Here is a 14,624-nt window from a genome sequence, read left to right on the forward strand (position 1 = left end):
TTAGATTTACAGAATGTTACAGGAGTAATACAAGGAATTTATGAATACCCAGTTTTCTCAGCTGTCAACATCTTAGAGAACCATAGTGCAGCTGTCACAGTCAGGAAGCTGTCACCAACGCAATTCAGAGCTGTAACAGTTCGCATTGGGCAGCGTCCTAATAGCTTTTCACACCTTGGATTTCATTGCTTGTCTTTTTAACCTCTTTTAATCTGGAGTCTCTGAGTCTTTCACTAACCTTTCATGACCATGACTTTCAAAGAGTACTGGCCAATTATTTTGTAGAGTTTCCTTCAGCTTGGGTTGGTTTAGTGTTTTCTCATGATTAAATCTAGGGTTTGCATTTTGGGTGAGAGTGTCACAGAAGGGATGTGTCCTTACTGCATCATAATCATTTGATTGAAATGATATCTGCCAGGTTTCTCTGCTATAAAGGAACTACTCTTTCCTTTGTAATTAGTGTCTTATTAATGACCTTGGACAGTTGATATTAAATATATACTTGTTTTTTGTTTTTTCATTTTTAATGGAATTCATAGTTGATCCACCTGAAGAATTAGGAGCTAGTATTTCTGTCACTTCAGATGAACTAGAGAAATTGCTCTACAAACCACAAGATGGTGAATGGGGTCAGAAATCGAGAGATGAAGAATGTGAACGAATTATTAGTGGTATAGATCAACTTTTGAATCTTGGTAAGTTTTTTAGGATGAAAAGTTTCATGTTCAAACTTTCAAGTATTTTAAAATAGTAGCGTAATTGTGCTTGTGTTCATTATGACAATTTCTGTTTGTTTGGTTAAGCCTGCAGTGTTAATGTGTTTCTGTTTTATGAATAATTTGTAGAAAATCTCAGAGATGATGCATTTATTGATAAAATTCTTTTGTCTGCCCTTACAGAGATAGCAGCAGCTTTTGCAGGTCCAGTCGATCTGTGTACTTACCCAAAGTATTGCACCGTGGTAGCGTATCCCACTGATCTTTACACAATTCGAATGAGACTTGTTAATCGATTTTACAGGTTAGTGGAAACCTACTTAAAAAATAGTTTGAGAAGATACATGGCCGTACCAACTGGAGTAAACAGAAGTAGTGGTGGTTGACAGTGGCGGAAAGGAGAATGTCTAACATCATTTTCTGTTTCAGTTTTGTCTTACTATAATTTTGTGGTCTTGTGAGACATTGTGTTAGGTGCCTGTGGGTACAGGTGTGAATAGAACCTGGATAAGAAAAATGATCAGATTTCATTTTTCAATCTTTAGTAATCTGTTTTTCTTACAAATTCTTAAGTAATTAGAAGCTGTATTTGTTTTTTATTTGTATGTTGACATTCCTATTTAGCTGCTCCATTTAAAAATAAAATATAACTTAGTTAATAGTGGGACTTTGGCCTTTGAAAGAGTAATTCCCTGGAGTCATCTACTTTTTAATTTCTACCTTATAGAGTACTGATAACTATAAAATTTCTTATTCTCAATGATTTTTTTTAGCAGGCGATGGTATTTTTTATAATTCCAACTGAAAAATTATCATTATAAAACTGAGTTTTCGAGTTCACATTGTTGGTATAATCGATCTCTAGTCAAACATGGAAACACATATTTGATCAGAAGCTGCTTTGCCGGTTTAGTGAGATTGACTCTGTTAGGATTCAGTGTTCAACATATTTTCTTCATTGAGTATCAGTGTAAAATGGGCACGGATACTGTGAAAAGGGAGGGTTGCTCTGTTGGTTTTCTGGATGTGATTAAGTCATCCGTTAAGATTTTCCGCAGTTCAGCTTCCAACATAATGCTTATGACTGTGACCAAGGTGATAGCGCAAGAAAGTTATTCATTGTTACTTTGTACTTATGGTTCAATTAATACCTAATGCTGGCTTAACATGCTTTATTTTTTACTTGGTTTCGGTCTTTTTATTTGCTGAACTCTAAATTGCCTACTTTTTATTTTGAAGGAGACTGTCTGCATTAGTTTGGGAAGTCAGATACATAGAACATAATGCCAGAACATTTAATGAGCCAGAGAGTGTAATTGCAAGATCAGCCAAGAAGATAACTGACCAACTTTTAAAATTTATCAAGTAAGTGACCTCATGTTATAGATGTTAAAGAAAGGTGACTTTGTATATTGTGCTCTTGCAGCCATCCAGTTCTTAATTTTTGCTCTCTGAATTATACCCTTTTATTGTATTGCTTTAATTGACATTTCTTTCTGTACCTATGGTGATGATAAAGACATGAGCAATTCAAATTTTTTTACATTTTAAAATTTGTAATAATTTTAAACTACAGAGAGTTTCTGTGTATATAGATAGATAGGTAAATATATATCTATGTATCTCCATTACCCTGTTTTCCTTTACGTTAACGTTTTACATATCTGTGGTGTCCTGTTGAAATGTTGAGAAATTGTCCTTCGTACCATACTATTGACTAAAGTGTAGCACTTTCTTGGACTTATTTTACATCAGTGTTCTTTTTATGTGTCAGGATCCAGTCCAGAATTCCCATCACGTCCACTGTTTTGTGAATTTTCTTTAACCTGTTCCTCAGTCTTTTCTTTCTTTCACGACCTCATCATTTTTATGATTGTTAAACATTTACTTTGTAGAGTATAGTTAATTGGGTTTGTCTGATGTTTTCTCATGCTTAGATTGAGTTTTAATCTTTGGATTGTATCCTGTGAGAGTATCCGTACATGTATGAATATTCCACATACTTTCTTGTATTGGGAAATCAATTTGGAATAGTATGGTGAACTGACCTGGAAATTGAGATTCAAGGTCTAGTCTGATCTGTTTTAGTGAACATTCTGTGTGACTTTGGACAAATGACTCAGTCTGTATTCTTTAAAATGAATGAGTTTTGCTATATCCTCTTATATGCCTTTTCGCCATAGCTATAAAAATTCTTCTGAAAGAATATATTAGAGAAGATAATTTATAAACTCTGCCCTCATTTTCAGTATCTAGCTACAAACTGGGGAATAACCGATTTCTGTCTATCTCACTTTCCTGAATTGAGTCTGTCCTGTGTCTGGAAGACTCAGACGTGTTACCTCTTTTTCTTTAGGAAGATCACACACCCATTTTCCTCTCCCTTACGCCTGGATGTCCTTACTTTACATTCTTTCTTCTGTGTGTACAGTGAGGTTAAGATATAATTCGCTTTAATTTCTTCTTTTTCCTTCTGTTCTCTTTTATCTCAGATCTATCATTTTTCCTGGTACTCATTATATGAATATTACTAGTGATGATACTTAGGAAAATTCATTCGTGTATTTATCCAGCTGAGGCCATACATATGTTATTTCTGGATTACCAGCTTATTTCTGTATATTCTTAACCCCTTACTTTCAGTATTCTAAGGTGGTCAGTTGTTTCCACAGAGGGTAGAGTAAAAACCTGGTATTCATTTGCTTGAAATTAGGTAGGCACAGTTGGGTACTGTTTATATCTAACCTGTAGTTTGAATCTTTGACAATAATAACTACATCTGCATACGGTTAAAAAAAATAAAAAAATTGTTTTTTAGGAATCAAGACTGTACAAATATCTCAGAGCTCTCTAATACTTCTGAAAATGATGAGCAAAATGCCGAGGATTTGGTATGAAATTTGTTAATCGTATAATGATTTTTGTTACTTTCAAGTGGTAATTTGAAAATAATGAGTGACGTAGAAAATGTTGATTACCCGTATCAATTCTTGTTGTAGTCTAGTGAACTATGAAAGTAGGGTCCTTGATAAAATATTTTTTGTAATTTTCTATATGGTCAGTGATGTCATTCGTTTTAGCCGATAATTGATACCAGTATCAAAAAAGATATGTCTAAATGAATAACTTAGGTGTGGAATAGATTCTCTTTCTAAATTTTAGCTAGAGAAAAGTGCATTAAAGAAGTACCTTGGAAATATTTTTGGTAAAACCAATATCTGAGAGTTGGATTTAATTGTAATTAAAAATTAATAACTTACATGCTCAGAGTACCCTAAAGTTCTTCACTTAAAGATGGTCCCAGAGTGTAAGTAAAGGCAAATGTCAGTGACGTGGTGGTGTTGTACTTCACTATGGAATCAGGCTGTCAGGTGGAGTTGCAGGAAAGATCATCTTTAAAAACAGTATAGTATTAATTTCTACACACTTTCGTTGTAGTTCACTGATTTCATGCTAATTTATATTGGAGTAAAAAGGAGTATATAATATGTGATTTAAGTGAATGAGAAAACACGTAGAGTACGAAATCCAGGAACTTCAGGAGACTGTGTGTTTCTGGGGTTTGTGGATAGAGATAAAACAAATTTAACGCTACTTTTTCATAGCTATATTTTGGAATTATTGTAAGACCTAATGTCTTTGATATGTTTTTAAAATTAAGATTATTATGTTTCTAATGAGAATATTAACACTTAAGGTGTTCTCTGATTTTTATTCCTAGGATGATAGTGATCTTCCTAAAACATCTTCTGGAAGAAGGAGAGTAAGTTAAAATCCACCTAAGATGTTAGGTGTTATCTTTTGAAAGTTACATTGATATAGATGTGGAGTATTTTGTAAGAGAAAGGGGAGCAGGCACCAAAAGGTGACTAGTTAGGTAAGGTTTAGTGGAAGAGTTGGGATTTGAACTGTGTTCTCAGGAGGTGGTGTTAGAGGAAGACATTCAGAAAGTGGGGAATATTACCATGAGGGCACTGGCCTGCCTGGCGTAGAGGTTGAATGTTGGAGTGAGCAAAAGTGGCCGTATCTGGCTGTCATGGTGGGGGCAGATGATGGCGATATTGAAAACCAAGGTTTTCATTTAAAGTAGAGACTCAATCGTGCAGCCAAAACAAATAGATTTTAAGCAGTGAGAGGATAGGTTTTAAAGGAAGAGAGTTAGGACTTCATTGAAGAATTTAGGAGTGAAGGATGGGAACCTGGTCGAGGACAGTGTTTGCTCGGAATGAAGAGGAAGGGAAGAACATGAGTCCTTTTTAGGGGGAAATTACTAGCATTTGGTTACTGAACTTTTTTTTTTTTTTAAATGAGGATTAGTTTGGGGGCTATGTGTAGAAATAAGTTTTGGATATTGGGTAGTTAGAATTGTTTGTCACAAGCAAACTTTTAAAGTTCTAATGTAATACATTAAGTAAAAGTAAAGATTATTAATTTGAAAGTGCTCAAAATGTTAACATTTATAATTTCATCCAAATGCTGCTTAAATTTAAGCTTTTTATAACATTAATTTTCATAATATGCTTGCCCCAAATAACATTGAAAAGTTAGACTTGAATCATTGCCATCTGATTGTCATGTTCATAGAAGTCTCTCGTGTTTAGTATCTGTTTGAATTTGTAAGCAAATCATAAATCCAGTGGCTTAAACAACAAGAATATTAGGTTACGGTTCTGAGTTCGAAGTTTGACATGGGGTCTCACTGTGCTAAAATCAAGGTGTCAACATGGCTGTGTACCTTTGTTTCCTTGTATTTTCCAGCTTCTAGAGGGTCATGCCCTCTCTTCCATCTTCAGGCCAGCAGTGTAACCATCTTCCAGGCTCTGCCTCTGACCCTCTGCCTCCCTCTTATCAAGACCCTTGTGGTTACATGGGGCCCACTCTGATCATCCAGGACAGTCTCCCCATCTCAAATCACATCTGCAGAGTCCTTTTCATGTGTTAAGTGACATAGTCACAGGTTCTTGGGATTAGGATGTAGACATCTTTGAGCTGTTACTCTGCCTTCCACGTTATCCAATGTGATACTTCAAATTCTATGAAAATATTTTCTAAAATTGAGAGTTAAGTGGTGGAATGAAAAATGTTTCTAGAGTAACAGACATGACGTTATTGAATTTTACAGGAAGGTGGATTTTTTCAAAGTAGAAACTCCATACCATACCATAGTATAACTATTCCAAGACTAAAAAAGCTTTTAATATTTTGAATGTATTTTTAGGTCCATGATTGGAAAAAAAGGAGCATCAAAGCAACCAACTATGTTGAAAGCAACTGGAAGAAACAGTGTAAGGAACTAGTGAACTTAATTTTTCAATGTGAAGATTCTGAACCATTTAGACAACCTGTTGATTTGGTTGAATATCCAGTAAGTTGCCATTGTTGAAATGTTTGGGGCTTGTCTTATTTTGTGTAGAGGAGATCAGGTTAGAGAATTTAAATTAAACTTGTAAAGAGTAGGATGTCTAGGCTTTGTGTTAGCTTTCCTCTTACTAATGAGTCAGTTGTAGAAGAGTTACGTTGCGATGGTGGGATTCTGCACGGTTATCTAGTATCTGTGTAGTTTCAGCCCCAGGAAAACTATAAAGTGTAAAAAATGTCTTTCTTCACTCCAGTAATAGGGGAATGGAAAATGACCTTTCAAAAAAAGTCTGATTATAAAGCACAGATATGCTTAGAATGCTTGGAAATTACAGAAGGCTGTAAAGAAGGAAATAAAAACTATTCCATATACTTCTACTATGTATAACATTTTTGGTTTATTTCTTACCTTGGCTCTGTCTGGGCCTTCTTTAAAAAAAAAAAATTAATAATTCTTAAGATCTTATTAGTTTTTTTTCCTTCTATCATTTTGAATATTTTAGAGATCTGATGACTTACATTTCAAAAAGCAGGAATTGAACCTGTGAACTAATTATTGTTTTTTCAAACCTAGGACTACCGAGATATTATCGATACTCCAATGGATTTTGGAACAGTAAGGGAAACGTTAGAAGCGGAAAATTATGATAGCCCTTTGGAATTCTGCAAAGACATCCGATTGATATTTAGCAATGCAAAAGCATATACACCAAACAAAAGATCAAAGGTAATTTCAGAGTAGTTTCTGTAAATAAATGAGCATGCATGATCTGAATAGATAATTTTCCACTCGCTGGTAAAGGTTGGAACATTAAAGATAAGTGAGTAGAGTGGGACTATTAAGAACAGAGCTTCTGCCACTGCCCAGATATCTGCTGTTGCTACCTTACAACAGTTAATGTTTGTCTTTCTTAAAATTTTATAAACAAATGAGGAACGGTGGGAGTGAGGGCATCAGTGAAAAGGGGACATTTACATTTGATAAGTAGACTGAGGAAAATCTATAATTTTATACATATGGGAATCTTGAAAAATGGGTTGGAAACTTACTGATAGAGACTGGAAGAATAAGAAAAGGAAACTCAGAAGGTAGGAGCGGGACTGACTAGAATGGCATACTAATATTTGGGATCCAGAGAAGGAGCCCGTGAGCTATGTGATTATTTAAAAATACACATATGGAGTACATTACTGAGTTTTTGTTAAAATGTCATATGTCGGATAAGTTTTCAAAACGTGTTGAAGCATAATAAATATACAAAAGCACATTTACTCTCAATTTTCACAGCATCACAAACCCCCTTGTAGAATGTGCTGGGTAATTAAAAAAAAAAAACAACAGCAATAATTTGAGAAGTAAGATTTTAAAATAAAGCAGTTGTTTGATGCTATAGCAATTTCTCTGTCATCAGTGACTATCACTGCGAATTAATCACTTTACCTTAATTTCACTTTTTCCTCTTATTATCAGACTCCTCCCAAATTATTAATTCTCCTCTCAATTTGAGAACTCTTTCATTGCATTCAATATCCAAATTGCTTATTGGATCAGTTTAACATTCAAATCTAACATTTTTCAAGCTTGTGTTACCAACAATATTCAGCAGTTGTGAGACTTTCCAGAAAGAAGATAAATTTCATTCATGTCTTTTTTCCCTTTTGTTTAAAATACGTTTCGAGGATTCTCCTTCCAAACAAGCTCTGTGATCATTAAGCAATCATTCCACATTCTCCTTTCCCCTCCCTCAGCCTTTGTTAGCCTCTAATCTACTTTCTTCTTTATGCATTTGCCTATTCTAGATATTTCATATAAGTTGAATAATGCAATATTTGTCCGTTTCTGTCTAGCTTATTTCACTTATTGCAATGTCTTAAAGGTTCATCTGTGTTGCAGCATGTATGAAAACTTTATTTCTTTTTCATGGCTGAATAGTATTCCATTGTATGGGTTAGGTATGTGACTTTTTGTTTATCCATTTATCTCTCGATGTACTTGTGAGTTATGTTTACTTTTTAGCTATTGTGATTAATGCTGCAGTGAATATTGGAATACAAGTATGTGTAAGAGTTCTTGTTCTCAATTTTCTTGCGTGTACTTATAAGAGTGGGATTGCTGTTCATAGGGCAATGGTAGGTTTAGATATTTTAGGAACCACCAAACTGTATTCCATGATGGTCGCAGCATTTTACATTCCCACCAGCAGTGTATGAGGATTCCAGTTCCTCCACATCCTGGCCAACATTTGTTCTTTTTTTCTTTTTTCTTTTAATGGTAGCCATCCTAGTAGTGCGAAGCATTACCTCATTGTGGTTTTGACTTGCATTTCTCTTCTGATGTATTACAAATTGTACCTGGGATTTATTTTAATCTGATATGGTAAGACATGCACATATGCAAATGATTGTCACGAAGGAAGAAGGTTATGCTCACAGATCCCTAGAAACAAGGAGGCATGACACACCATGGAATGGACCAGCATTGGTCAGCAGGCAGAGGGGAAGGAAGGGGAGATCATGGCTCAGAGCATATAGTATTGGGGTTTTCGCAGAAGGCAAGGCAGGGCAAAAAGAATAATTCTGGGAACTTTGGCCTCCAGGAGCACTCTCTAGATGTCTGGTTCCTGGTTCCTGGCCGTGGGGTGATTTAGGATGGGGGAATATTGACTTGGTATGTGAAAGTTTTATAAAGATAGAGATATGAACTCCAGATTGATTGTTTCGTATATCAAAGGTGTGCTTGTAAGAGAGTCCTTTGCTGTCTAGGAATTAGCTAGTGATGGGAGGAGCAGTTTCTCCAGGATCAAGTCTCCAAAGGCCAGAGCATCAAGAATACAGCAAATAGGAAAATACAGTCAGTACACTAATGATGTTGTGTATCTTTTCATCTGCTTATTGGCCACTTGTATATTTTCTCGGGAGAAATATATTCAGATGCTTTGCCCATTTTGGATTTTTTGTCTTTTTGTGGTTGAGTTGTGGGAATTTGTTAATATATTCTGGATATTAAACCCTTGTCAGATAAATGTTTTTTGAATATTTCATTCTGTAAGTTGTCTGACTTGTTGATAATGTCTTTTGATGTGTGAAAGTTTTTCATTTTGATGAGGTCCAATTAATATTTTTTTCTTTGGTTTCTTGTGCTTTTGGTTTCACATCTAAGAATTCATTGTCAAATCCAGTATCATGAAGATTCACCCTATGTGTTCTAAGAATTTTGTGATCTAGCTCTTATATTTAAATTGTTGATCCATATTTAGTTATATTTATGTGTGGTGTAAGGTAGAAGGTCCAATTCATTCTTTTGGCATGTTGAAATACATTTGTCCCAGCACCATCTGTTAAAGAGACTGTTCTTTCCCCATTGAAAGAATTTGGCACCCTTTTCGAAAATCAGTTGGCCATAGACATATGGGTTTATCTTGAACTCAGTTCTATTCTGTTGGTCTGTATGTATGTGTTTGCCTATATGTCCATCTGTTTGTCAGTACCACATGTTTTATTTACTGTAGCTTTGTAGTAAGTTTTGAAATCAGGGAGTATAAGTCCTACCACTTTGTTCTTTTTCAAGATAATGGCTATTCAGGTTCCTTTGCAATTCATTGTGAATTTGGGAATGGCTTTTGCCATTTCTGAAAAAGTCCTTTGAATTTTTAATAGAAATTGTGTTGAATATGTAGAGTGCTTGTGTGGTATTGACGTCTTGACAATGTTAAGTCTTTCTATTTCTTTAAAATGGTCTAATTTCTTGCAGCAAGGTTTTGTAATTTTCAGTGACAAGTCTTACACCTCCTTGATTAAATTTATTCCCAGAAAGTTTATTGTTTTAGATGCTCCTTGAAATGCAGTTGTTTTCATTTCTTTTTCTGATTGTTAATTGTTGGTGTATAGAAACACAACTGATTCTCGTGTGGTGTTCTTGTACCCTGTAATTTTTCATTTATTAGCCCTGAGAGCTTTTTTTGTGGAATCTTTGAGTGTTTCTATATATGGCATCATGCCATGTATGAATAGTTTTACTTCTACCTTTTCATTTGGGATGATTTTATTTTTCTTTTCTAGTTGCTCCTGCTAGAATTTAAAGTACAGTGTTGAATAGTAGTGGCGGTGGAAGCAGGCATCGCTATCTTATTCCTGATCTCGGGGAAGGATTTTCAGTCTTTATCGTGTGTGATGGTCACTGAGTTTTTATACATGCCCTTTTACATGTTGAGCTGATAATTTTAGCAACCATTTTTTGTTAAATGTTTATTTTAAATTCAAGTATATTATTGAATTTTACATAAAAGCTAATGAAAAAACATGGAAACAGTAATAAGATAATCAAGTTTCAAACTTAATATGATTAAGGAAAAAAAATCACTTGTTACAGTTGGTGACTTATGGTAGACTCCAGGTTTGAAGGAAAAGAATAAATTTGATATGTACACAAAATGTTGGAAATGTTAAAGATAGTAAGGATCATACCAGAGGGTACTAATTGTGTGTGTGTGCGTGCGCGCGCATGTGTGTGTGTTTGTTTAGATGTATATGCGAAGCATATAGGAAATTCATTTATCTCATACTTCTGTTTTATGGTTCTTTAGTATTAGTCTCTTCACCCTCTTTTAGCATGCATCAGAGTGATAGGTGTTTAGCTTTTGAATATTAGACTTTTGCACTTATTTTCAGAATGATTACAGACAAATAAAGAGTACTTGTAAATACATAGCTGTATGAAAAGTTACTTATAGTGGCACCAAACATCACAGTGCTGTTCTTTTAAATATTTGATGTTATTTAATTATAAAATGGTTAAAACATAATTTTTGTATGAAAGCTCTAGGGCCTGTTTTCTTCTACTGGATGATGCAAGGTATCCTTTTCTCTGCAATTCAAATTTAGATCTACAGGCATCAAGGCAGTAAAACTGCAAGTTGAGACTATTGTAAAAGTGCTGTGTTTTCCTGCCCAAGGCGACACTGCTCTTTCGCTGCTGAAGTAGCAGTCCAACCAACTTTAGGAAAAAGGGACATTTTGGGGGTCTGTACATGTAGATGTGAAAATGGGAGCAGCCAAGATGTTTCCTGTTTCTTGCAGAAGTCACTGAAGCAAAGAGGTGCGGGAAGTTAAGTAACAGCCATTATCTGTAACAGTGATATAATAGGTTGCAAGTAGCTTCAGTGATTGCAGTCTTTTTTGGAAAAATATTTTAAAAGATATTTTGTGGTTATAGTTTTGTTTTCATATCCTTGCAGATTTATAGTATGACCTTGAGATTGTCTGCCTTATTTGAAGAAAAAATGAAGAAAATCTCCTCTGATTTTAAAATTGGTCAAAAATTCAATGAAAAACTTCGAAGAAGCCAAAGGTTTAAGAGACGGCAAAATTGTAACCGTGTTAACCAGGCTAACAAAAGTATCAGGTAAATTGGTTATTGCAGGCTTTGTATGCAGTTTTGTAAAATTTTCAGGTTGTGATAAAACCTTTGATTTTATTATGTTAAAAAACTTTAATCATTTTAGAGTACAGTATATCCAGAAAAGAATAGTTATTTTTTTGTTTGGCTTGAAAGCATTCTGTGTGTTTAGAGCCGTTGTGTTGATTTGGAATTACATAAATTTATAAGCATTTAATGAAAATCATCAATTTAAAAAAGTTTATAAAGGATTAAAGAATCACTTTTTGCATAAGAAACTTTTTTAATGCGCAGAATAAAGTGATTACTATGTACTGCCATTGAGCATTTGATTGGGTATGAGAAAATGTCCATTAGGTATATGTACCATTATTTTTACTGAGAATTAGTTGTAAAGAAGAAATATAAAATGCAGGATTTATTCTCTTATTATCAGTAATTGAATATTAATTTATATTCTGTCTTCTTTGACTATGTAGCTTATATTAATATTAAACTTACAGGTATTTTAAAATATTGGAATGTGAAAATTGAGTTATTCAGTGTTTAGTTTGTTTCTATGTACACTTTGAATGTGGGTTTCTTCATAGTTGTTCTTGGGATGACACTATACATCTCAATTTTTTCTACTTGGGATTAATACTATTTAATCCCCATAGATATAACTATGTTGTAGTTTAGTTCTCTACCCCCCTTACTTATGCTATTATTGTCATACAGATTATAGCTTTAAATGTTATGTTTTATGCAGTTGTCTTTTAAATTAGTTAAGAAAACCATTTATACTGTTACTTATATTTGCCTACATAATTACCTTTTCCAGTGGTCTTTATTTCTTCTTCTGGTTTTGAGTTACCCTCTGGTGTCATTTCTTTTCAGCCTGAAGTCCTTTAGTATACCTTGTAAGGTAGATGTGCTAGCAATTCTGTTAGTCTTTGTTTATCTGGGAATGTCTTAATTTCACATTCAGTATTTAAGACTGGTTTTGCTGGATCTAGAATTCTTAGTTAACAGTGTTTTTCTTTCAGTATTTTGAATATTTCATTCCACTGCCCTCTGGCCTCCATTGTTTCTGATGAGAAGTTAGCTATTAATTTTATTGAGGTCCTCTCCCTTGTACATATAGAGTTGTTTTTCTCTTGCTGCTTTCACAATTTTCTTTGTCTTTACCTGGCAACTAAATATGCGTGTAGGTGTGGATTTCTTTGAGTTTATCCTCCTTGGATTTGTCTAGCTTTATGGATGTGTAATGTTTTTCATCAAGTTTGGGTGGTTTTCAGCGATTAATTCTTTTAGTATTTTTTTTCCCTGCCTTTTTCTTCTCCTGGAGTATCCATTATACATATTCTGATATGATTAATGGGCTCTCACAGATCTCTGATGCTCTGTTATTATTAAATTTTTTTCCCTTTCTGTTCCTCAGACTGGAATTTTTATTGACTGACCGACTTTCAAATACCGATTTTTGTACCAGCTCAAATCTGCCTTTGGGCCCATCTCGTGAATATTTATTTCAGTTTTACTTTTAAACTGCAGAATTTCTGTTTTGGTTTGTTGTTTTTTATAATTCTGTCCCTTTACTGATATCCTCTGATATCATAATTTCCTTTAATTCTGTAGACATGAGTTTATTTAGTTCTTCAGTCATATTTGTAATTGACTTAAATATCTTGTCAAAAGTTTATAAATAAAACCAATGAATCACCGAAGTAGTACTTAGTAAAAGTTTATTTTAAACGGCTAAAGACACTTGTAAACCTGGAGCACTCAGACTAAAACATGACTTAGAGGTATGTTGTTACAAAACAGCTTATGTAGTATGAAAGTGGTGGCTGTTTTTCACAGTGATTGGTTTTAGAATTAGAATTTTCTAATTCTAATGAGAATTTTACACTGTGCATCTGAAATTAGAATTTTCAGTGGTTACCTTATGTCAGTCAGCCATGGGAAACAGTTCAAGTTTTGCTTATGATTTCCAGAGCATAAGCAAGAAATGACCCAGGTCAGGTTAGTCTTGTGTAATAAGCTAAATTAAGCCTTATTTGTATGACTTAACAGATTTTGTCTGCTTAGAGAATTTTCAAGGCTTGTCTCTGATTTTAACAATCTGGGTCCTCTCAGGAACAGTTTCTATTGATTGCATTTTTTCCTGTATATGGACAAATTTTCCTGTTTCTTTGTATATCTCTTAATTTTTTGTTAAACTGAACATACTTAATAATATACGGTGGCAACATTGGGAATCTTAACTGCCCCGGCTTCTGATGTTAACATATCGTAGCACCTCTGGATTCTGGTGCTCTTCCCTCGGTGGTGGAGGTTATTGCCGATGTCGTTTAGTGAACTGATTAGACCAGCTTCTGTAGAGTCTGTCTTCCCTGCAGTGTTTGGTCACTGAAGTCTCTGCTGAAAATTAAAAAAAAACAAAAAACAAAAAAAAAATCCAGCCTGTTTTTCAGCTGCCTTCCTTGGCTCAGCATAGCTCAGTGGTCAGAAATTTGTGCTTAAACATCTTGGGTAAGGCTTCCACCATTTTCTGAAGGGCATCTGTGTGTGAGGTAGGGGCAGACTTCATTTTTTGCTTATATTTTACTAGGCACAGAGTTTCAGGGTCAGCCAAGGCCGAGTAATAACTGGGTTCTCTCCAGTCTTTCTTGAATATGTATGGAACCTTCCACATCCCCCAGGAAAATGTTTCAGACTCCTACGGGTTGTCTTATTCTCTCAATCTCTTCTCTTAAATCTCTGGCTCAATTCCTTTCTTGATGAAACCCATTATAATTGCCAGCAGTGTTTTCAGTGCTCCTGGGCACACATCTTTTCTGTGGAGCTCCCTGTCAGGTCCTTGCTCTCCACCTGCTAATCCTGATCCTCAGGGCTGTCGTGCCATAGAATCGGGGTGTGTGTATGTGACGGGGAGCATCCCTAAGACAAAATGCCAAAGATGCCACTGTTTTTACTTAGAGTTAGAAGTTTCTCTTAAACACTTTTTAATTTGCCGGGTGCCTTTAATTACTTTCCGGAGTCTGAAATGGTTGTTTTGGATTATGTTGCCAGTCTTATTTTTGCTTTTTGGGTGAGATGATTTGCTGAAGTCCTCATTTGCCTCCCTGCCCCATGTTTAGAATAACAAACCTCATTGAAACAGATGAACA

General features: G+C 34.7%; 1 protein-coding gene across 1 annotated transcript in view; it reads left to right on the forward strand.

Annotated features, from left to right (window-relative positions):
• Nucleotides 1-14,624, forward strand: part of BRWD1 (bromodomain and WD repeat domain containing 1) — a gene marked incomplete at its 5' end in the record, with an annotated part of 92,562 nt that overhangs the window by 63,383 nt on the left and 14,555 nt on the right. Inside the window, 8 exons of the mRNA XM_015593081.2 lie at nucleotides 540-695; nucleotides 900-1,020; nucleotides 1,956-2,081; nucleotides 3,535-3,607; nucleotides 4,438-4,479; nucleotides 5,935-6,081; nucleotides 6,649-6,801; nucleotides 11,309-11,475. Of these exons, the coding sequence (XP_015448567.2) occupies nucleotides 540-695; nucleotides 900-1,020; nucleotides 1,956-2,081; nucleotides 3,535-3,607; nucleotides 4,438-4,479; nucleotides 5,935-6,081; nucleotides 6,649-6,801; nucleotides 11,309-11,475 (985 nt within the window). The remainder of the gene's footprint in view (nucleotides 1-539; nucleotides 696-899; nucleotides 1,021-1,955; nucleotides 2,082-3,534; nucleotides 3,608-4,437; nucleotides 4,480-5,934; nucleotides 6,082-6,648; nucleotides 6,802-11,308; nucleotides 11,476-14,624) is intronic.

Source organism: Pteropus alecto, unplaced genomic scaffold, assembly GCF_000325575.1.
Source record: "Pteropus alecto unplaced genomic scaffold, ASM32557v1 scaffold97, whole genome shotgun sequence".
In the NCBI taxonomy this organism is placed as follows: Eukaryota; Metazoa; Chordata; class Mammalia; order Chiroptera; family Pteropodidae; genus Pteropus; species Pteropus alecto.